Here is a 23989-nt window from a genome sequence, read left to right as displayed (position 1 = left end):
TTCCTTTATGTATCAGATTTTAAAATAATGAGGTCATTTCCTAGCATCCTCCAATGTGACTAGTTTTGGAGGTTTTTTTTTTTTTTTTGGTTTTGGTTTTTATCATATGCCCTCATTGATGGGTATTCATCCATTGTAAATACTAATCTTATGGATATTCAAACTCTTTCAGTTTTTCCTTTTTTTCTTTTTTGCCAGTAGGAGCTTATTCAAGTTGACCCCGTAGGTCCTTTCAACAGAATCCTCATAGTTTTTATATTCTTCTTAGCCAGCTAGCATGGCAAGATGTTCTAGGATCTACATTTCTTGTCCTAGACCTGAAACAGCTGTTTCTTCAAGGATCCCTATCTCCCTCTACTGGGAAGTCCATTCAGACATCACAACCTGGGCTCTAGGAGTGCTCATTATGACTGGTTTAGTCACCACTTACAACTTTCCAGTAGATAGAGCTGAGAATATTGTTTTAAAGATAAATTTCAGATGAGTTCTGACTTTATCCTATAATACCCCTAATCGCATTCATCCCATAATACACATGTTCAGAATAACAGCAGATGCAGAATCACAGTACTAACACCACCACCAATAATTTCAGATTTTCGTTGCAATTCTTTCTGAATCTGAGGTATATACCGTTGGGAATGTACTTCTCTGTGTGGTTATGCCATCAACGGGCTATGCAATTACTTCCATTTGTTTCATTTCATTTTTGAGTTTTAGATATTATCTTTTAACATTTAATGTATAATTGTGTAAAATGTCTATGTAATTTTACATCTACAAAACAAGGTGCATTCAAAATGTATCAGTAACCTGTATCTCTATTCTCTCCTTTTATTCCTTCTTTCACCCTGAAGGCCATCTTTTTTTTAAAAAAAAATAGCTTATTCTTCTATTGCTTTTTCTTAATATAAGTTCATATATAACATTTTCCTATTGTTTAGATAAAACATAGTCGACTACATTTTTTCCTCCATCTTTTATTGCTCAATGACCTCCTGGAAATCACTTTCTAGTAATGTTAATACAAAGAGCTATTTCCCCATTCATGTAACAGCTACATAGTACCGCATCCTGTGGATATACCACAATCTGTTCAGTGAGCCCCCTATTAATGGACATTTGAGTTGTTTTCAGTCTTTTTCTACTTCAAAGAGTGCTGCAGTGAATCACTCCATGTACTATATTCTCGTCAGTCTACCTTTGGGAAAGACTCCTCGGTGTGAAACTATTATGTCAAAGAATAAATGCACGTATGATTTTGTTAGATACTGCCAAACTCCTCTTCCTATTTGTACCATTTTATATTCCCACCAAAAATGTATGAGAATGCCTGTTTGCTTGCAGCCTCACAAATAGAATATGTTGTCAAACTTTTGGATTTTTGCCAGTATAATTGGTAGGGTATCATAATCTATTGTAGTTTCACCTTACGTTCTTCTTATCAGTGAGGCTGATTATTATCCTTTCATATGGCTAAGAGCCCTTTGCCTTTTTCTAAGAACTGTCTTTTCAAATTCCTAACCCATTTTTCTACAAGTGGCTCACAAAGTGTAATCCCTAGTCTAGAGGCACCACTTGGGAATTTGTTAGAAATGCAAATTCTCGAGCCCCAAACCAAACCTACTGAACCAATAACTCTGGGGATAGCGTCCAGTAATGTGTGTTTTTACAAGCCCTGTAGGTGACACTGATACACTAAAGCTTGAGAAACACTGGGCTATAGGGTTGATTCAACCACCATATTTTAACATACCATAGGGCTGTCTAATTATTTTCTAATTAAACCAAGGCCAAACTGTTAATAAATTGTAGCTGAAAGATTCAAATGCCATGTGATATCCATTCATTCATTTGTTGATTCAATAATTAACCCACAGATGTTAAATACCTACTGTGAGTCAGTCACTGTGGCAGGCAATGAGGATGCTGTGTTAAAACAGACACAGTCACCACCCCCAGAAGCTTACCTTCCCCTGAGGAAGAACAAAACTAAATGAGCCAATTTAACTCTTAACAAAGGGAACTACTGCAAGGTGCTGCTAGAGCAAGAGGCTCCAGCTAGTCTAGTGGTCAGGGAGATGCAAAGTAAAAGAACTTTGGGATAATACTTCACTCCCATCAAGCAGACCAAAATTCTAGAAAGGGATAACACCTATTCCTAGCAGGGATATGGGTGGAGCCTCTCTGAAAGGCAATCTATCCATATCTATTAATGCATCAAACAAAGCAACACCACTCCAGGGAACTAATCCCATAGAAACAATGCCACCCACTCAAGGCTGTTTATTGCAGCATTGTTTGTTGTGGCAAATACTGGTTGCAAAATGAATACCCACTAGTGAAGGAATGATTGAATAAATCATGGCATATCCACAGCATGCAGCCATTGAAAAGAATGAGCCCTACCATTGCCAAGGGTATTTCCATGACCTACATTGAGTAAGGAAAGCAACATGTGGAAAAATTGATATAATGCAGTCTCATTTAAAAATACCTATAAAACCCGTATGTTTACATATATATATATATACATTGATATGATGATACATTGATACAAGCATAGAAAAAATATGGAGGAATAAACACTGGTATGGATGAGCCATCTATGGTGAATTAGGGCTCAACATTCATTCTACCATCCTGATAAATTTGCCTTCTATAATGTAGAAAAAGAAAAGCTAGGAACAAGATACACAAACATCCCTGCAGGCAAATAGATGTACTTGTGGGAGGGATGGGAGGAGAAGCATAGCAGGGGCCACACTGATGCTGCCTCGGCACTTTCTGCTGACAAGCACCTGTGCTAGTTACACCTTTGAATCAGCTGAATTCTGCATGTCCAGTCACTAGCTTTGTGGGTATGCACAGGTGGGGCACAGGGATCAGTTTTGCTGGACTGAATCTGGCAGGCACAGTGTGGCTCTAGAGCCAACCCTACCATGGGAGTAGTGGATCCATCCCTGGATCCTAGCTTTGGAGATGTGAGCCTAGAGCCAGCAGGAGCATGGCACTCCCGGACTGCTGCAAAGGCAGTACTTCTCTCTGGGGTTCTGGGGCTCATTCCTGGAAGCGCAGCCTGAGGCTTGCTATCCTACAGTCCTTGCGATGATATTGTCAGCACCCGCTTCCCTGAGCCAAATGCCAGTTTGCTTAAAATAGCTTGGTTCTTGCTTTCTGAAACGGAAACTGTGTGATTCAAAGGGTTACCAGTCATGGGAAGAGTGAGAGGCAGTTACGAGAATTTAAACATGAATATATGAAAGTGCCTTAAAAGCAGTGGTATTATTGTTATTAACTATCATTTAATCAATCATCCCTTCTAAATAACTGATGTACACAGGGTCTTTCAAAAGACTTTTTATTAATGCAGAAAGGGCACTCCACCATGGAGCCTCTCCAAGGCACAAAGTCTTACCAGCGGGTGTGGAAGTAGATTTTGGCGCTGGAAGTAAACTCCTGCGGGGTGCTGTCACACTGGAGGATGCTGGAGGGGCCACCCGGCCGGCCCCCTTGGGTGTGTCCTTAGAAGGCAGAGATGCCTTCAGAACTGGCTGTTCTTCATTCCCAAAGGTTGAACCTGTGGGAGGCAGACAGTGTGTTAATTATAACTTCATGAAAAATGGATGGAGCCCTCACCATTTGCACTTGCCAACCAATCCTACTGCTGTCATCTGCTTTAGAACTTGACCTGATTCTTAGTGAGTGACCTTGAAAAGTATTTTTCTGGAACCCTATGTGGAAAAGAACTCCCTTTAGTCACTGCATAAGTATCTGTCACACAAATCCCGTGCACTAAAAGGGGCTCCACAAAAGCCAGGAGCAGCCTGCATGCACGCACGCACACACACAGACATACATACATACACGCACACACACACACAGTTCGCTTATGTGTATGTGCAAATGTATGTGTATATAATAAACACTTATTTGGTAACTCAGAATGAAGAGCCTTTTATTTTTGAAATACAGCGTGAGTGACCCAGGAGAAGTGAGAATAGGAATATACACATGTACCATGAGCCCAGGAATTTTATTCAGAGATCCCTGAAATCTCGCTCATTTGACCTCCAGAAGAGGAGGCTTGGGGTGAAGGTAGAGGGGTAGAGAGCATGAGGACAAGAGAATCTCTCTGAAACTCAAGCAAGCTTTCTGTTTGAAAAGCTGAGGCCTCACCAAACTGTGAGGACCGTGAATTACTTCCAAGGTAGAAGACATTTATTGATAATTGCAGTTTACTAGTCAATTTAGAAAGAGCCTCTTTGTTTATAATCCACTGCTCTGAGACTCTGAAGATATGGCATACTGGGATTGTGTTTGTGTCAAATTTAAATACGCAAAGTTGTTTGGCCTAAACTTTTCTTCTATATCTTTCTAAACCTTGTGGTTAATACATTTTCAATCTCTTAAAGACAATGACATCACTATCTATTCTCTGTTAAAGGGTAAGTCTTTCTAATATACTTCTGAGTACAGCTGTGAGGCTAATCTATTAATTTAGAGAGCCTGAATGCACGGAGATTACCACTTGTTTGGAATAAAACAGTCCAGTGGTAGGAATATGACCATCTACCATGAAAAATAAGCCATGACAGCTGGAAGAAGTATACAATATTTTAGTAAAGAATTAAATTTTTTGTTTTCATCCTTTTCAAAGGTTAGTCTAAACATTCTATTTAGATAAGGCCTGCATAAAAATGATAATATTATTAAAATGGCTTTAGTGTTCCTAATATCCAGGCATTTTATTCAACCATTTAGAGTAAGAGATTGTTGTTTTTCTCTCTCTTAACACCTGAAATTCTGTTTAAAATTGTGGAGATTTCTGTTGTTTCTAAAGAAAAGCATATTTAGGAAGAAATCAAAGAATGCACTATTTCTTAAAACAGGACCTATGCCCTATAGTTCTTTTAAGGTGCTGTGCAAGGTTTTTAAAATAGTTCTGCATAGGACTAACAGAATGTATTTGATCTACGCAAAGAAAATAAATGCATTGAAACTCCATTGAAAGGATCTGCACTGTATCCTGGGTGTCAGATAAAAAATAATGCAGATAAAAAATATGTTTGATGCAAACCTAACCAGGAAAAGCAACATCATGAACTTGCAAAAACAGTGAGCCTCAGCTTCTGAATTATCCAGTGGATGCCCCAGTCCAGTGCTAGAACTCAGAGAATCTCTCAGGGATTGAATGATATTTTCACATGGGGCATGGCTCAACCACTAGAAATATTTCACGAGTAATTATCTAATGTCTAGCCTCCTGCTGACATACTGCTAGAATAATCTGTTCACTGAAATGTGTAGCAGAAGCTGAACTGAGCGCAAAATCTCTCACAGTCTTTTATTTAACAATTTATGAAAATTTCTTAAGAAGAGAAATATTTTGTATCATCTGTACAGTTCAAATGCACTTGTATCAAATCCTCTTGCATCTGGCACCATTCTCTTACATGAAATTTATTATTCTGTGAACACGTCAATTTAGAGATTTGGCTGCTCTCCAGGCTGGGAAGTAATTCATCTGTTTGAAGTAAAAGTATCAGGGAACTATGTACTTCCCTCTGAGGGAGGGCTTGAATTACCAAAAAATAAAATAATATAAAACACTGTTCTTATCTATTATTATGGGAGACAGCTGGCAATAAACAGTTCCACTCTTTGAAAACTGGCTTAAGTTGGCTGGTAATTAAAGATGCATTATTCAGTAAATGAAAAATACTCTGAATTTGGAAATGGCTGTTCAATTCTATAAGTGCTCCCAGTACTTCACAATAATGCTGACAACATTAAACCATTGCTTGGTAAGAGGAAGAAAACAACTGGAAATAAACTGCTTGTGTGAGCCAGAAAAATGTTCTGGAGAATTCAGCCAGTGGAAATGGTTCACATGGCTAATTCAGTCTTTTCATTCCCAACCAATCTGAACCGACTCCAGCCTGAACAACCCAGGAAATTTACCTACGCTTCCACTTGACCATAGCACAGAAGAAACATCAGCAAGGTGGTTAATGGTGCAGATCTGGGAGCAAGATGGCTAGGGTTTGAATACCACCTCCTCTACCTACCACCTCTCTTGCATCATAGTTTCTTCATTCATAAGCGGGGATAGTGATAATCTCCCTCACAGAGCTGTTGTGAGAATTAAAGGAGCTAAAGCCAGGAAATTTTTTAAAAAGTAATGTAAGAGTTGCTATGAAAAAATACTTAGTATCTGATATATAGTATGCTCTATGTGTTAGTTATTAATGTACAGGCTAATTTTAAGTTCTAGGGCTAAGTTATTACAACAAGTCAGTTTTTCATGGGAAAACCACTTGGAAAGTATTCAAGGATTAATATCAGATGGGCTGCTCGACGTGAGAAGAAAGAAAAGGATTGAGGTAAATCTGATAATACCTGTAGGATGAAAGACTAAAGAGAAGAGTGAGAGTATGATTGTCTTAAAAATATATGATAAACGATTTCAGACATACAAAAAGGTGAGGATAACACAACTGACCATCAAGCTTAAGAAGTATGAAACATCATCAATTCCACTGACAGTGAAAAACTGCTGTGACACAGGGAAGTTTGCTCAGTTTCCTGGATATTCAAAATTGCTTTCCAAATTGCTTGTTGCAATTCACATTAACCAGAGATAGTAAATGTAGCATCACTGGATTTTAATTTTGGCAACTGTTTTAATTTTATTAACTGGTTTTAATTTATACCTTTCTGACAGGTGGCGAGGCTGAGATTTTTTTCACATAGTTATTGGCTACTCAAGTTTTTCTCTTCCATAAGATGCCCATTCATAACTTTTGCCCATAATTGAGGTGGTTAGCCTTACTTCTTTAAATAGTCTGGACACATTCTTTATTGGATTCTATATTGGGTATCAGTATATTGGATATTGATATATTTCAAATACTCTCCCAGTCTCTGGCTTGTCTTCACACTTATGGTGCCTTTATTCAGAACTTTCTCATTTTAATGCAACCCTCCTGATTTGTATTTTGCCTGTCTTAGACTTTCAATCTCTCTCCTGAAATCATAAAGATGTTCTCCTATGTACTGTTTGAAAAGTTTTAAAGTTCTGTTTTCACATTTACATCATCAATCCACCTAGAATGTTACATAGGGAAGAGACTGAATTTGTTGGTGTTGTTTTCTATATAGCAGCCCGCTGTCCCAGGCCTATATATTAAATAGTCTAACTTCCTTGCATTATCTGCCAAGCCAGCTGTTATACGCCAAGTTTCCATTCAAACATGATTTATTGGGGCAGACCCACAAACAACCCCAAAATTTCAGTACTTAACATAGCAAAAGTTTAATTTGTGATCATGAATCATCTTTTGCAGGTGCTCTGGATGGGCTGCTGCCTTGCATGCTCTCCTTGGATGAATTCAGGGACCAAAGCTCTCTTCATCTTGAGCTTCTGCCCTACTCTAGATCTCTTGAGAACTTAACAGTCAGCTGGTAGACAGAGGAAAGTGAACTGTTCACAGGAAAATTTCATGGGCCATGCCTGGAAGTGGCGTGGATCACTTCTGCCTTCAGTCTACTGACTGGAACTCAGTCACAAAAGCCATCAAGGGAGGCTGGAAAATGTAGTTTAGTTTATGTCCAGGGGAAAAGGGAGTGGTGTGATGAACAAATATCCACTGTCTGCCACGTGAGGCTCCATTTCTGAGTTCTCTATTCCATTTCATTGGTCTATTTGTCTATCACCGTGCCAATGCCATACTGCATTTATTCACTACAATGTAAGATCAGTCCTGGTATATATATAAACCTGTATATATATAAACCTGGTATATATATAAACCTGTGTAAGACAAAGATCACAACCTTGAACTTTTACTTTAAAAATTGTCTTAACTATCTTTGGCCCTTTACTTTTGCATATAAGTTCCAGAGTCAGCTTGTTAAGTTCCATGAAAAATGTCAACATTTTCAATGGACACAATTAAGTCTTCTTTTTCCAACTGCAACATAACTGAAAGAAAAGCAAGCACAGATGTAAAATCAGCAAACATGCTGAGTAATAATTATACCCTAGGACCATGTTACATGATAGAGATACAAAGAAGGCTTAGTATCATGAAAAAATAAACATGAAAACAAGTGTCTCCAAAGAGGGGCAGCACTACTCCACTGGGGATCAACATTTATGAGGATATTTTGGACTGAGGCAAGGCTGGCAGTTAGTGGGTGGCACTGTCAATACCTCTGTTTAGAAGACATGCAGAAATGTAAGAGACCATAGAGAAAAGAGGTTAATAACTGTTAGTTGACGGGTATGAAGTAGGGAGAAGAGGCATTTCCAGTAAACAATCATATGTCATTGAGAGAATTTCCCTATATTATTCTTTTTTCTTATTTATTTATTTATTTATTTATTTATTTATTTATTTGAGACGGAGTCTCCCTCTGTCCACCAGGCTGGAGTGCAGTGGCACAGTCTCGACTCACTGCAACCTCTGCCTCCTGAGTTCCAGTGATTTCCCTGCCTCGTCCTCCCGAGTAGCTGGGACTACAAGCGCCCACCACCATGGCTGGCTAATGTTTGTATTTTTAGTAGAGATGGGGTTTCACCATGTTGGCCAGGCTGGTCTTGAACTCCTGACCTCAGGGGATCCACCCACCTCGGCCTCCCAAAGTGCTGGGATTACAGGCATGAGCCACCGTGCCCAGCCCCCTATACTATTCTTAAATATTGAGCTGGTTGGTGGCCAGCTCATTCTCCTTAATCCCCTTCCTGTGCCCATGCCAGCGGGACACTCTACTTCCATCACACCATTTTCCCCAAAGGATGAAGGTTATTCTACTGCTCACAGGAACTAAAGGACTATAGCCTCTTGCTTCGCTGCTGAACAGTGGTCATCTTCTGTAGATATCCGAATCATCACATCATCAACTTACCATTTGCAAGGTAAGATCTCCTTCATTAGAGTAAAATAAAAGGTATATATTTTACTGAAAAATTGCAAGGTTATATATTCCGCATGATTACAGAATCCAGCTGGGTCCAGTTCAATACATAAACCGAATCTCTCTACAATTTTCTCATTAAACTGTTAGGACAAAATGCTCTTTCAGCATCAAATCCTTGGGGAATGCAATATTCTTATTCTTCCTCCAGGGACAGTTCCTACAGTTCATTCCTCACAGTGTGTGGACACCCTGAGCTGATCAACTGCATCTATCAAAATCTCATGGAGTTGAACTCCTACCTCACACCATAATTTGTTTTAAATTAGCAAAAACTAATTTAAAATAGATCTTAGACCTAAATGTAAGAGCTTAAAATATATAACTCTTAGAAGAAAACAAAGGTGTAAATGTGAATGATCTTGGATTAGGCAATGGTTTCTTAGATGTGACACCTAAAGCTCAAACAAGTTGAGAAGAAGACATATATCCCACTCCTAAGTACATACCCAAAAGAAAAGAAATCAGTGTATTGAAGAGATCTCTGCATTCCCATGTTTGTTGCAGCACTATGCACAACTGCCAAAATTTGGAAGCAACCGAAGTGTCCATCAATAGGTGAATGGATAAAGAAAATGTGGTACATCTATACAATGGAGAACTATTCAGCCATAAAAAAGAATGGAGCCCTGTCATTTGCAACAACAGCAATGGAGGTCATTATATTAAGTGAAGTAAGCCAGACACAGAAAGACAAACTTCCCATGTTCTCACTTATCTATGGGAGCTAAAAATTAAAACAACTGAACACATACAGATAAGAGTACAAGGATGGTTATTAGAAGCTGGAAGGGTAGTGGTGGGTGGGAGCAGAGGGAGTAGGGATGGTTAATGGGTACAAAAAATAGAATAAATAAGACCTAGTATTTACTAGGATAACAGGGTGACTATAATTAAAATAATTTAATTATACATTTAAAAATAACTAAAAGAGTATAACTAGATTGTTTATAACACAAAGAATAAATGTCCGAGATAATGGATACCCCATTTACCTGATTTGATTATTATGCATTGCATGCCTGTATCAAAATATCTCATGTAACCCATAAATATACATGCTTACTATGTATCCACAAAAATTAAAAATAAAAATATTAACAAAGACTTTTTAAATCTAAAAAACAATAAAACTTAAGAGGAAGTGAATGGACTGCAATGAAATAAAAAATTTGTGCTTCAGAGGACACTTTAAAAAGTCAAAAGGACTCACAGAATTGGGGAAAATATTTGCAAGTCATATCTGATAACAGTCTGGTATACAAAATATATAAAGAATTTTTATAGGCTGGGCATGATGGCTCACACCTGTAATCTCAGCACTTTGGGAGGCCAAGGCAGGAGGACTGCTTGAGGCCAGAGTTTGAGACTAGCCTAGGCAACATAGTGAGACCCTGTCTCTACAAAAAATTTTTAAAAAAATTAGCTGGGGCATGGTGGTACACACCTATAGTCCCAGCTACTTGGGAGGCTGGAGCTGGAGGATCTCTGGACCCCAGGAGGTCAAGGTTGCAGTGAGTTGTGATCACACCACTGCACTTCAGCCTGGGTGATAAAGTGAGACCCCGTTTCAAAAACAAAAAGAATGTTTATAAACTCAATAAAAAGCCAAATAACCCAATGAAAAATGAGAAAGGGATTTGAATAAACATTTCTCCAAACAAGATATATAAATGGGAAATAAGTACATGAAAAGGTGTTCACTTGTCATTAGGGAAATGCAGATCAAAACCACAATGAGATACCACTTCAAACCCAGCAGAATAGCTATAATAAAAATATAGACAATAAAAAGTATTGATAGGGATGTGGAGAAACTGGAATCTTCATACATTGCTATGGGAGTACAAAATGGTGCAGCTGCTTTGGAGAAAATGTTGGTAGTTTCTCAATGTGTTAAACATAGAGTTGGCCAGGCGTGGTGGCTCATACCTCTAATCCCAGCACTTTGGGAGGCGGAGGCGGGCGGATCACAAGGTCAGGAGATTGAGACCAACCTGACTAACACGGTGAAACCCCGTCTCTACTAAAAATACAAAAAATTAGCCAGTTGTGGTGGCGGGCACCTGTAGTCTCAGCTACTCGGGAGGCTGAGGCAAGAGAATGGCGTGAACCTGGGAGGTGGAGCTCGCAGCAAGCCGAGACCACGACACTGCACTCCAGCCTGGGTGACAGAGCGAGACTCTGTCTCAAAAACAAACAAACAAACAAAAAACAACGAACAGAACAAAAAACCCCATAGAGTTACCATGTGATTTACCAGTTCTGTTCCTAAGTATATGCTCAAGAAAACTGAAAACACATGTTCACATAAAAGCTTGTACGTGAACGTTCATAGCAACATTATTCACAAGTCAAAAAGTGAAAACTACCCAAATGGCCCCCCATCAACTGATGAATGAATACACTAAATATGGTATATCCATACCATGGAACATTATTCAGCCATAAGAAGAAATGAAGTAATGATACACACTATATAACATGCATGAATCCTGAAAACATTTACAAAAGGACAAATATTATATAATTACATTTATATGAAATGTCCAGAATAGACAGAGAGACAGAAAGTTGATGAGTGGCTTTCAGGGGCTGGAGGGAAGTGGAGTGACTGCTAATTGATTCAGGGTTTCCTTCTGGGGTGATTAAATATATTCTTGAATTAAATAGGGGTGATATTGCATAACCTTGTGAATATACTGAAAGTCACTAAATTACACACTTTAAAGAGGTAAATTTTACGGTACTTGAATTATGTCTTTAAGAAAAATCTCTAAAGATTTCTTTCTCTAGATCCCCTGGCTGGAACAAGTTCCTTAAATTGTGATTCAGCTCTTCACCTCTCCCCTGAGAGACTCCTAGTGTTCTTTTCTGGTGAAGTGTTTATTCCTATTCTCTGTCCCCTATCCCTGCATTGTGACTACAGTGGATTCCAACCAATCTGTCCCAGGGTTGTTCTGTCTTCTGATAACATATTCTTACATAATACTAAAAAAAGCATTCCTGAAACCTACTATTGCATCCCATTCATTAAAGCAAAATGACCAAGCTCCTATGTAAGGAGGGTGATACTCAGTTCCTCCTTAAACCCCTTCACTTTTCTTATACTCCTGCAGAATCAGGTGTAAGTCTGAGCTGCTCTGGTCCTACATTACTGTTATGGTTTGAATGTGTCTCCTCCAACATTCAGGTGTTGCCAATGTGATAGTATTAAGAGATGGGGGCTTAAAGGTGGTTGGGCTATGAGGGCTCTTCCCTCATGAATGGGATTAAGGCCCTTATCAAAGAGGCTTCACATTGCCTTTGGCACCTGGACCTTCCTCCCTGTTTCCACATTCCTTCTGCCATATGAGGACACAAAGTTCTTCCCCTCAGAGGGTGCAGCCCTCAATAGACAACCAAATCTGTCAGCCCCTTGATCTTGGACTTCACAGTCTCCAGAACTGTGAGAAAGTAAGTTTCTGTTCTGTATTAATTACCCAGTCTATGGTATTTTGTTATAGCAGCACAAAGAAGACTAAGACAGCTGCTGAAAAAGGAAGACACATGCAAATTCAGGCCAGAGAAGCCTGTGCTAAGGGAAGAAAACTCTCTTGTAAAATTTTTGGGACTGGGGGGAGGAAGGTAGTTTTATAGGTCACTTGATATCCCCCTACAAAGTAATGAGTGATTCCTACTCAACCTCCTCAAAAGGATAACTGACTGTGACTGACGTTCGAGTGAGAACTTAGGGCTTCTGATCCATATTCAGTGCACTTTTCACTACTTCATTTATTAGGAATACCAATAACTCAGCCTAAACTCCCAAAAGAAATAATGGCAACAGGGTATAAACACTAACCAGACCAAAATGAGGTTCTCAAGGAAGAGGAAGGCTGCAGAAGAAAAGCAAAACAGTCATTAATAAGAAGATGGCATCATAGCCAAACTCTAAGAAATGAGTTTCGCTGACTTTGGATATCAATATTATAATCATTAAACTACTCTCTTCGCTGATTTTTTTTTAACAATCCTAGGAAATCAAATTATATAATGTTCCAGCTGCATGATTAGCTAACTGATGCATATTTCATTGACTTAGCAGCATTTATCACTTGGTGATAATATTTAGTTTAATTATTAAAGTATCAACTGAATGTTTTATTTCCCCATTCTGCATATTTTAACCGAAGTGTATATTTTCTTTCTCACATTAAAGGCCTAAAGTAAACCTGAGATCTTGCCATTGCCACAAAGCTATTTATTTCTTTTTCAAAATGAAATATTTGACTAAGAAAAGTTGAGATACCACAGAGAAAACGTTAGATATGAAAAGTTTCAAATTCTGGATCTCTTTCAAAGAGGAAGCATTAAGACTAAGAGTGAGGGGAAAGTTTTAAAAGATGGCTTAAGCACAATAAACCCTCACAGCAAGCTTTGGTGCTTATGTAAATCCTTACATCATCTATCCACAAAACATTGATTGGTCACCCTTGATGTTTGAGGCACTGTGCTAAACCTCAGGGATAAGGACATGAGGGGTCTGGCCTATAATCCCCAGAAGTTCATATTTCATGTGACTGTGTCTATTTGCAGAAATTCAGGAAAGATACAGTAAGCATCGAGCAAATGCTGGCTGATGTTATTGTTATAAACCCACACTTGGCAAATCACTGATGAACACACGAGCTGCTTGGTCCAGCAAAGGAACAAGACAGAAACACAAACTCCAATAAACAGGAAGAAAGTGAGCATATCTTAACAGCATCAAGAAAGAACAAGAAGAGCTCAGCCCAAGGGGATATGGGAAGGTACTAACAGAGACACTCCAGGTGGGTTTTGACAGTTAGGTGAGACTTGGATCTGTAAAGACAGGGAAAAACTGTGAAGGAGAAGGGATGGCATGAGTAAAGACCCAGCATTAGGGAAGTGCATGATTGGCAAGCAGTCTGGTTTGGTTGAAGAGTAAAATTCGGGAGGAAAAATGGAAAATTCAGGAAGAAAGACAGATGGAGGAAGACAGTAGCAGACTCCTCTCATAACCTCTCACTCATCCACCTTCACTCAGAAGCTGTTGCAGGGACAGAAAGTACAAGTTAGGCCCTAATTAGAAGAAGTTGCCAATGGTGGATGCTGGCAGAAACCGAGAGAAGAGGAATCCTTTACTAGGAGATCAGGAAGCCAGAATGCATTTCAAAGATTTATTTCCAGTCCTATTTTTAAAGGCATAGACTAGAAGGATGCTTAAGGTTACAGGCCCCAGGAGAATTTGAAATAAAGAACAGGATATCTTTAACTTTAAATTTCTAACTTTACTTTCAATAGCAGAATGCCTCTGAAACTCTTCAGTTTACAAACTTAGTTGGGTAAAGTCAATAACATTTACAAGGGACAGAGAAGACGCTCTCTGATGGTGACAGGTAACAAGGAAGATCCCCGGGCTTGCCCTGAGAGCATGCCACAGCTCCCTGATGCGGCTCATGTGCCCGCCATCTGCTCAGGTGGCTGTGTGCCTGTCAGAGGGCCGTGCCAGCTTCAATAGCAATCAGATGCCACCAGATGCAGGATAAGGAGCAGCAGCTGCTCGACAGAAAGGGCCTTGTGATGCTGAGAGCTCACAGGGCCAGCCGCATGAGCTTCCATACACAGGGAGCGTGTGCTCATGCTTGGGGCATGGTACCAGCCCCACGTGCCTGTCCACATTGTTCCTCCCCATAGGGAGAGATGAAACTTCAGAGAACTAGAAACTCAGAGAATGCCAGAGGGAGACCTCAAAGAGGGGGAGTTCCCATTTGTGCCTCTCCACCTCCATCCCTTTTCCCAGAGAGCTTCTCTCTGCTGAACTGCTTAGCCCTCAGGGATTTGCTGGCACTAAACTGTGCTTGGCTCTGACTCACCTGGCTCTAAGAAGTAGTGCTAGAAGCTTGCTCATGTTTTGTGACAGGCATGCGGCAGAGGATGCTGTCCACCGCGCCTGAGACCTCCCTTTGGGGCCAGACTCCTCCTGAGGGGGGTGCTTTACCTCAGGGGCACCATGAATCTTTCAACACATGGTTTTTTGCTCTTTGATTTGGCTGCCTCTAGCAGGTCCCTGTGGTATGCATTTTTAAAATGCTGGTAAAAGCACTTAGTAACAGAACTGCCCTCTTAAATGGCAAGTGTGCAATCCTGCTTTGTTAACTCGAGGCATAAACCTGTACAGCAGCTCTCTAGAATGTATTCATGCTGCATACATGAAACTTTATACCCAACGAATGGCAGCACCCCCACCTCCCCTTCCTGTAGCCCCTGGCAACCACCATTCCACTCTCTGCTTCTATGAGTTTGGCCTTTTTAGATACCTCATGTAGTTGAGATCACACAGTATCTGTGCTTCTGTGACTGGCTTATTTCACTTAGAATAATGTCCTCAAAATTCATCTATGTTGTCAAAAGTGGCAGATTTCTCTTCTTTTTCAAAGGCCCTATGGTATTCTGCTTTACGTAGATACCACATTTAAAGAAAATCCATTCATCTGTTGATATTCGTTTCCACATCGTGGCTATTATGAATAGTGCCACAATGAACATGAGAGTGTAAATATCTCTGAGACCCCGATTTCAATGCTTTTGAGTATATACCCAGAAGTGGGACTGCTGGATCATATGGTAGTTCTAGTGTTAATTTTTCAAGGAACCAGTGAACTGTTTTCCATAATGGCTGCACCATTTTACACCCTCACTGACAGTATACAAAGGTTCCTATTTCTCCACATCTTCACCAACATGTGTTATCTTTTGTCCTTTTAATAAGAGCCATCCTAACAGGTGTTAAACATTATCTTTGTGGTGTGGTATTCATTTTGGATGTGCTGATGTTAACTCTGGCTTCGTATCATTTTCTTACCTTTGTTATTTCTTCCCATGATTTCCTTATCTATTTTTTTAAATTTTACTTTATTTTTTGAAACTTGAGGAATGTAAAACCAATAAAGCTGTCCCTGATTTACATTCTCAACCCCTCAAATCTCAGTTGCCTTTTAGGAAAGAGCAATGATGGCTTAAGACAAATTAGTGGACTTTTAACCAGTCTCCAGTAGGGAAAGGCAGATTCTTCTCCAGGAAGAGACTGAGTTATGAATCTGACCTAAGGACTAATGGGCACTGGGGAATGACTGTTAGTTGTTAAGCTAATATTTTGTTGAATTTAATTCTGACCTGACTATATTCATTAATTTTATTATACTAGTTACTGAGCATGTTCCTGAGACACTGTTCTGCCCCTGTCCTGCCCCTGTCCAATTCTGGAGCTCATGTTCTTGTAGTTGGGGATAGACAATAAATATAAAATAGCATAAAGAGAGGACAAGGCAGGAGGATTGCTTGGAGCCAGGAGTTTGAGACCAGCCTGGGAAACATAGGGAGACCCTGTCTCTACAAAAAATAAAAAATGTAAAAAGCTGGGCATGGTGGTGCACCTGTAGCCCCAGCTACTCAGGAGGCTGAGGTAGGAGGATTGCTGAAGCCTAGGAGTTTGAGGCTGCAGTGAGCTATGATCACACAACTGGATGGTTGCCTGGGATCCTGGACAACACAGAGAGACCCTGCCTCCAAGAAAGAAATAGAATAATTACGGAATAAAATTCCATAGTATGCTATACAGTGCAAAATGCCATGAAAAAAAAACAGAGCAGAGTGTGGGGTAGATGTTGTGACCTGGGGAAGGCCTCACCATGGAGGGCTGTGGAAAGATAAGACTGGAAGGAGGTGAGGGAGAAGACAAGAGAAGAATGAGGGCAGGGCTCGGGCCAGCAAAGGGACGAGCATAGCTGCCACAGACAGGAGGAGGAGAAAGCAGAGAGCCAGCAAAGCGGCAAGCATGGCTGCCACAGACAGGAGGAGAAGAAAGCAGAGCATTTGATCTGAATGGTGATGAGGAGGACTTGGAGGGACTCGGGAGCATGGTGAAGACTCGACTTTCACACACACAGAGTAAAACGGGAGTCATTGGAGGGACACGGCTTGACCCTCAGTCTCTCCCTGTCCCTTGACTCCCTCCTAAAACTGAGCTGAGCATCCTTTATCTATTTTCTCAAAAGGCCTCTTCCTCAAATCCGCTGTCCATCTCAAAAAACATTCTCTTTTCTATTTCACAAAAACTTTCAAAGAGCTTATTGTCCCTTCCTCATTCTTGCTACTCATTCATTCCTTAAATCTGATGCCTATCACACACCGGGGCCTGTCAGGGGGTGGGGAACTAGGGGAGGGAGAGCATTAGGAGAAATACCTAATGTAGATGACGAGTTGATGGGTGCAGCAAACCACCATGACACGTGTATACTTATGTAACAAACCTGCACGTTCTGCACATGTACCCCAGAACCTAAAGTATATTTAAAAAATCTGATGTCTACCTTCAGATTACCTTCCTTAGGATTCTAAATGATCTCTTAGTTACCAAATACAACAGTCTTTCACCTGTTTTCATTTTCCCAGCTGGTGTGCAGCACCAGAAGCTTCTGAGCACCCCCACTTCCTTTGACTCAGTGGCCCCTTCCTGTCTCCCACCACCCTTTCTTTCTCATTCACTGGATGTCCTTTCTCTCCACAACCCTCGGATGCAGGCCTCCCTGCTGGTCCACAGACTTTCTTTTCTTTTCCTACACCCTCTCCTTTGGGGGCTTCATCCCTCAGATCTCGTGATACCAACCATGAACCCATGTGATTCCCACATGGTCATAGAGAATCCCAGCCCATCTTCAAGGAATCAGTCCCACATTGTAATGTGCCCGCTGGAACAACCTGGTGAACTTCCAAACTCTACATGTCTACTTATTCAATTCATACATTTATTCAATAAACAACTGCTGATAGCTCTGGGCCAGGCCCTGCCCTAGGTAGGGGACACAGGGAAAATGTGGGCCTGTCTTCACATAACTTACATTGCAGCAGGGGTAACAGGCCACAAACAAGTCCAGACGAAATCACCACACACTGTGATTTGTTATGAAAGAAACACAAGGGACAGAACTAGAGAAGGCACTCAAGGGTGGACGAGGGGAAACCCACTTTGGAAGGCGTGGTTGGGAGGACCTCTTGGAGGAGTTGGCATTTACAACAAACATTCCTCTCAGCTGCGCCTACCTCCTTTATGCATTATTGACATCATTGTTATAGAAACCTAGAAATAAAGCATCAGAATCGTCCTTGAACATATCTTTCCTTTGTATATACCAATGCAAGTCAGTATGCTTGTTTCCCTCATGGACTTCACATATAAATCCCCCCTCTGCTCCTGTGATGGGCACCAGGTTAGCCCTTAGTGCCTCTTGCTGAGACAATGGCACCAGCTCCTCTTCTTCCCCAGCTCCTTCATTTAGATCCTCCTCCTCCCTGTGCCTGTCATTCAGTCTGAAGCACAGATGACTCAACGTAGTCTTCTAAATAAAGTCCAAACTGTTCTTTCTGATATCTGAATCTTTCCCATCCGATTTCCTGCTACCACATCAGGCACAGTGTAAACCCCAGGCAGGTAGGATTCCATCCCGTGGCTTCCTGTCCTACTTACTTCATACAAGGCTGTGCTTGAGATGTCTGCTGTCCAAGCAAATAAATTACTGGCTGCAAATCTGTCCCAGGGGGCCACTTCCTATCATAGCCACATCTTTTTCCCAGTTCTTGAACCCACAGACTCTCTAAAAGCTTCACACTTTTTGCAACTGCTCCTGGGAATGTAGTCACAGTGGGCATGACCGAGGTGGGCCATGTATAGTTTAAAAGTTAGGGATGATCTATAATATAGTATGATCATTTTCTAAAATTTTTGAAAACAATACGCAGAAAGATAAAAATCAGAGTTTATCAAAATTTAATGGTTTTATTTGGTGTGTGGGGGGGATAATTTCTGCCAAAGCACCACTACTCTTTTCCCCAAGAGAGGGTGCCATTTACCTAATAATTTTCCTCTGTCATCATTTAGTTTTTACTTTGGTTTCATCATAAGCATTAATCTCTGGGTTTGATAAAGTTTGAAAGGCTGATAGTTAAGTGGTGAGGACTGCTTGGGTTCAGATCTCGGCTCTGTCTCTTACTTGTGTCTGACTTTGGACAAGTTGCTTGATCCCTCTGTGCTTCATTTTTCATCCTTAAAATGGGGATAAAAGTGGTACCTAATTATTGGAATTGTTGTATGAAAAGAGTCATTAGAGTAAAGTGCTTAGAATATTGCCTGGATCGTATCAGCACTCAGTGGTAATGCCACTGATATCACCCCCATTAACACAACATGGAGCCTTAGTCACAGCCCATCAGTCTTTTGACTTCCCTTTTCTTCCTGCCACTGGTCCTCCTATGGCTTCATATCTTTCCAGGGCGATAACTATGATCACTCTCAGTGGTCTGGCTCGGAAGAGGCAACCCTAGAGAATGGCGGTGCTTTTTCCATCTGTCTTTACTCAGCACCCTAAGTCCGAGTGAAAAAGGGAGAAACACATAGGATGCTGATTTGGTTTTGATGTGTGCCCCACCAAATCTCATGTTGAAATGTAATCCCCAGCGTTGGAGGTGGGCCTGGTGGGAGGTGTTTGAATCATGGCAGTGGATTCCTCATGAATGGCTTAACCCATCTCCTTGGAGATAAGTTCTCATGAAACCTGGTTTTGTAAAAGTTTGTAGCAGACCCCCTCCTTGCTCCTGCTTTTGCCATGTAAGGTTCCTGCTCCCGCTTAGCCTTCTGCCATGAGCGAAAGCTCCTTGAAGCCTCTCCAGAAGCTAAGCTGATATCAGTGCCATGCTTCCTGTAAAGCCTGCAGAACCATGAGCCAATTCAATCTCTTCTTCTAAATTTATAAATTACCCAGTCTCCGGTATTTCTTCATGGTTATACAAGAATAATCTAACACGGAAGACTGGTATTGAGGAGTGGGGCATTGCTATACAGATACTGAAAATGTGGAAGCAGCTTTGAAACTGGTTGACAGGCAGAGGTTGAAAGAGTTTGGAAGGCTCAGAAGAAGACTGGAAGACGAGGGAAAGTTTGTAATTTCTTAGAGACCATTGAAATAGCTGTGCCCAAAATGCTGATAGTGATATGGACAGTGAAATCTAGGCTGACAAAGTCCCAGATGGAAATGAGGAATGTATTGGAATCCGGAGCAAAGGTCATCCATGTTACAACTTTGTAAAGAACTTGGCTGCATTCTGTTCATGCCCTAGGGATGTGTGGAAGTTTGAACTAATGAGTGATGATTTATAGTATTTGGTGGAAGAAATTTCTCAACAGCAAAGTGTCTAAGGTATAGCGTGGCTGCTTCTAACAGCCTATGCCCAGATGTGGGAGCAACTAAATGACTTAAAGTTGAAATTCACATTTAAAAGGGAAGCAGTGCATAAAAGTTTGGAAAATTTGCAGCCTGGTCATGTGGCAGAGAAAAAGTAAAGAGGAATTCAATCAGACTATGGAGCAACCATTTGCTAGAAATATCTGTATAAATAAAAGGGAGCCAAGTGCTAATATCCAAGGCAATGGGAAAAAGACCTCAAATGCATTTCAGAGATCTTCATGGCAGCCCTCCCATCACAGGCCCAGAGGCCTAGGAGGGAAGAATGGTTTTGTGGGCCAGGCCCAGGGTCCTGCTGCCCTGTGCGGCCTTGGGATATTGCTCCCTGCATCCCAATCACTGTGGCTCCAACCTTGGCTCAAAGGGTCCCAGGTACAGCTCAGGCTGCTGCTTCAGAGGGTGCAAGCTGTAAGCCTTGGCAGCTTCCATGTGGTGTTAAGCCTTCAGGTATATAGAAGAGTGCAAGAGTTGAGGCTTGGGAGCCTCTGCCTAGGTTTCAGAGGATGCATGGAAAAGCCTGGATATCCAGGCGGGAGCCTGCTGCAAGGGCAGAGCCCTCACAAAGAACCTCTACTAGGGCAGAGCCAATGGGAAATGTGGGGTTGGAGCATCCACACAGAGTCCCCAATGGGGCACTGCCTGGGGGAGCTGTGGGAAGGGGGCCGCCATCCTCCAGACCCCAGAATGGTAGATCCATTGGCAGCCTGCACCTCTCCGCAAGGAAAAGCCACAGGCACTCAACTCCAGCCCATGAGAGCAGCCTTGGAGACTAAACCCTGCAAAGCCACAGTGGGGGAGCTACCTAAGGCCTTGGGAGCTCACCCCATGCACTAGTGTGCCCTGGATGTGGGACATGGAGTCAAAGGAGATTATTTTGGAGCTTTAAGACTTAGTGACTGCCCTGCTGGGTTTTGGATTCGTGTGGGGCCTATTGCCCCTTTCTTTAGGCCAATTTCTCCCTTTTGGAATGGGAATGCTTACTCAGTGCCTGTAATTACCATTGCATATTGGAAGTCGATAATTTGTTTTTTATTTTACAGGCTCATCAGTGGAAGGGACGTGCCTTGTCTCAGATGAGACTTTGGACTTTGGGCTTTTTTAGTGATGTTAAAATGAGTTGAGACTTTTGGGGGACTATGTGCAGGGGATAATTATATTTTGCAATGTGAGAAGGACATGAGATTTGGAGGCCAGGGGTGGGATGATATGGTTTGGATCTGTGTCCCCACCAAATCTCATGTTGAAATGTAATCCCCAGTGTTGGAGGTAGGGCCTGGTGGGAGGTGTTTAGATCATGCGGGCAGATCCCTCATGAATGGCTTGGGCCACCCCCTTGGTGATGAGTGAGTGAGTTCTCATGAGATCTTGTTTTGTAAAAGTGTGTGGCACCTACCCCTACCCCTCGATTCTCTCTCTCTTGCTCCTGTTTCTGCCATGTGATGTGCCTGCTCCTACTTTGTCTTCTGCCGTGAGTAAAAACTCCCTGAGGCCTCCCCAGAAGCTGAGCTGATACCAGTGTCATGCTTCCTGTAAAGCCTGCAGAACTGTGAGTCAATTAAACCCCCTTTCTTTATTAGTTTCTTAGTCTCAGGTATTTATTTATGGCAATGCAAGAACAGCCTAACAGAGACGCATTTCACTACTCCCCATTCATCCAGAGAAAATATTAACTTCTAACTAAGCCAGAAGGTGGCCTTGGGTCTTTCTCAACACAGAACTCCAGGAGCCCAATAAAGAATTCCAGCCCTAGACCAGAGACCACACCCTTGTCTATACCTAATGCCCTGATCAAGAGGAAGACATACTTCTATAGGACAGGGGCTGGGAAGAAGATGGTAACTCTAGGTCCACAGGAACTTACTGGATTCCTGCTATAGGGTCTAGTCTCCTTGAGCTCTTCTGGACAGGCTTTGAAAGCAAAGTCTTTAACAGTAATAAGAGTGCCATATAGTACAGTCAAACACCACAGGCTCTGCCCAAGTCCCATTCCTGCTTTGAAACATACTAGTAACATTCTTTTAAGAAAACAAATTAATCCTCTTTTGTTAAATGGCTTGTTTACCTTCCGTCATTAGACTTATCTGAGAATTAAATGAGAAAGTGCATATAAAGCACTTTACAAAGTGCCTGGCACACAATACATGTTAGCTGACACCATCAGTACCAGCACCAGCAGAAGCAGCTCTCTTTCATCAGCTGTCATTTCTTCAAGATTCCCATCTGTCCCACAAGACCCCAGATGGCACCATATTTTATGAGATCCTGTCTCATGCAAGCCCCTATAGCAAGCCTTATGGAAATATCTTCAAGTCATCCCTAACTTCACCAGATGAACAATTCAAGCAAATGATTTGTGCAAGTGGCAGGTATTGACACTGACAGTCCTCCCCACCTTCACAAGCTTCTACTGCTCTAGGGGGTAGTTTTCCCAGGGCCTGACTGACTGAGGACCTCAGCATCTCAGTGTCCCAGAGCTAGTCATAATTCCTTCAAACTTACTTTTTTTTTTTACACTAATCACAATTTAATCATTATAGGGGGGAACAAAAAGTTCTCCTGCTGTTTATCCATTCCCTCAACCACCCAGACACTCCAGAGAAGCTTCCATATCTCCTCTGGAGTCCATTTTAATATATGACAAAAAGAGTCATCTTTCTTATTTCTTTTCAGGAAACAGGGGAAATATGGGTGCAGATGAACTGGTAAAATGAGACTTATAGTCCAGGGACACAAATGTAAAAGAGAAAGGAGGCCCAAATCTGAGAGAGCTGTGGCATTCTGCAACCACAGGCAAGTCTAGCAGTTCTTCACAGCCCAATTAAATGCCACCTTCTCTATGATTCAGTTTCCCTGTGGATAACAGAACTACTTTAAGAAAGACAGAGCTGCTTAACAAAGAAGGCAAAGGCCAGGAGTGCTAACACTGACTCTCTCAAAGTTACAGAAGTAATCACAGAAGATCAAAGCCAGCATCACCCAGCCCAGGACTTCTGAACTTCTGGCACATAAATGGCTTAAAGCTTTCTTTTGATTTGGGAAATTTTCTTTAATATTTGCCCAGTCACATTCACATAGGAGAAAATTTAGTCAAATATTGATGGAGGTTAGTTACTTGAAAGACCAAAGGCTAATATATCAAGAGACCTTTGAGTAATTAAAGGCAACTTTTTACCATTCCTCTTTTATATCAATTAGACCCATTGTAATAAATCCCTTTTCCCTATCTGAAGTACTTAAAAGCTTGAGCCATCATCCATGAACACTCTAACTTTAGCTCATCATTGTCTGAATATTTTAGTAGTTAATACCTTGGGGAAAATATTTAAACTGGAGCATTTTAATTATATGCTTAGTGTGGAAGTTGTTAAAAGATAAGAGCATCTGATGTGAACCCAATTTAAATTCTGCTGAAGTTATTAATATGGTATAAAATTATAGAAATGATCAAGGGCTTATATAGTAGCTTTTATTAATAGAGCAATAAGAAAGTTTAGGTGCTCTATTTCTGTAGCTTGGATTTTTTCTGTTCTAAAATAGTCTACTTCTGTGTCAGAGATCTGATTAGTTATATTGAGGCTTCTGAGGGACTTGTGGATTATTACATGTCAGATACTGCTTTAGTCAGCCACTTTTGAAAGCAAACCAAGTTCAAATCCTGAGAAACCAAGTCAAATGTTGAAAAGGGTATCACTGTACCTGAGCCCTAA

General features: G+C 41.2%; 1 protein-coding gene across 3 annotated transcripts in view; it reads right to left on the bottom strand.

The window, feature by feature from the left end:
• The window catches only part of MTUS2 (microtubule associated scaffold protein 2), a 680252-nt gene that overhangs the window by 218570 nt on the left and 437693 nt on the right, over positions 1 to 23989 (bottom strand). For all 3 annotated transcript variants that reach the window (XM_063595693.1, XM_034936505.3, XM_034936506.3), the window contains one exon: positions 3419 to 3580. In XM_063595693.1, coding sequence (XP_063451763.1) covers positions 3419 to 3580 — 162 coding nt within the window. The remainder of the gene's footprint in view (positions 1 to 3418; positions 3581 to 23989) is intronic.

The sequence above is a fragment of the Pan paniscus genome, chromosome 14 (genome assembly GCF_029289425.2).
Source record: "Pan paniscus chromosome 14, NHGRI_mPanPan1-v2.0_pri, whole genome shotgun sequence".
NCBI classification, from domain to species: Eukaryota; Metazoa; Chordata; class Mammalia; order Primates; family Hominidae; genus Pan; species Pan paniscus.
Note: the sequence above shows the minus strand (reverse complement) of the source record. Positions and strands in the feature narration are given on the sequence as shown.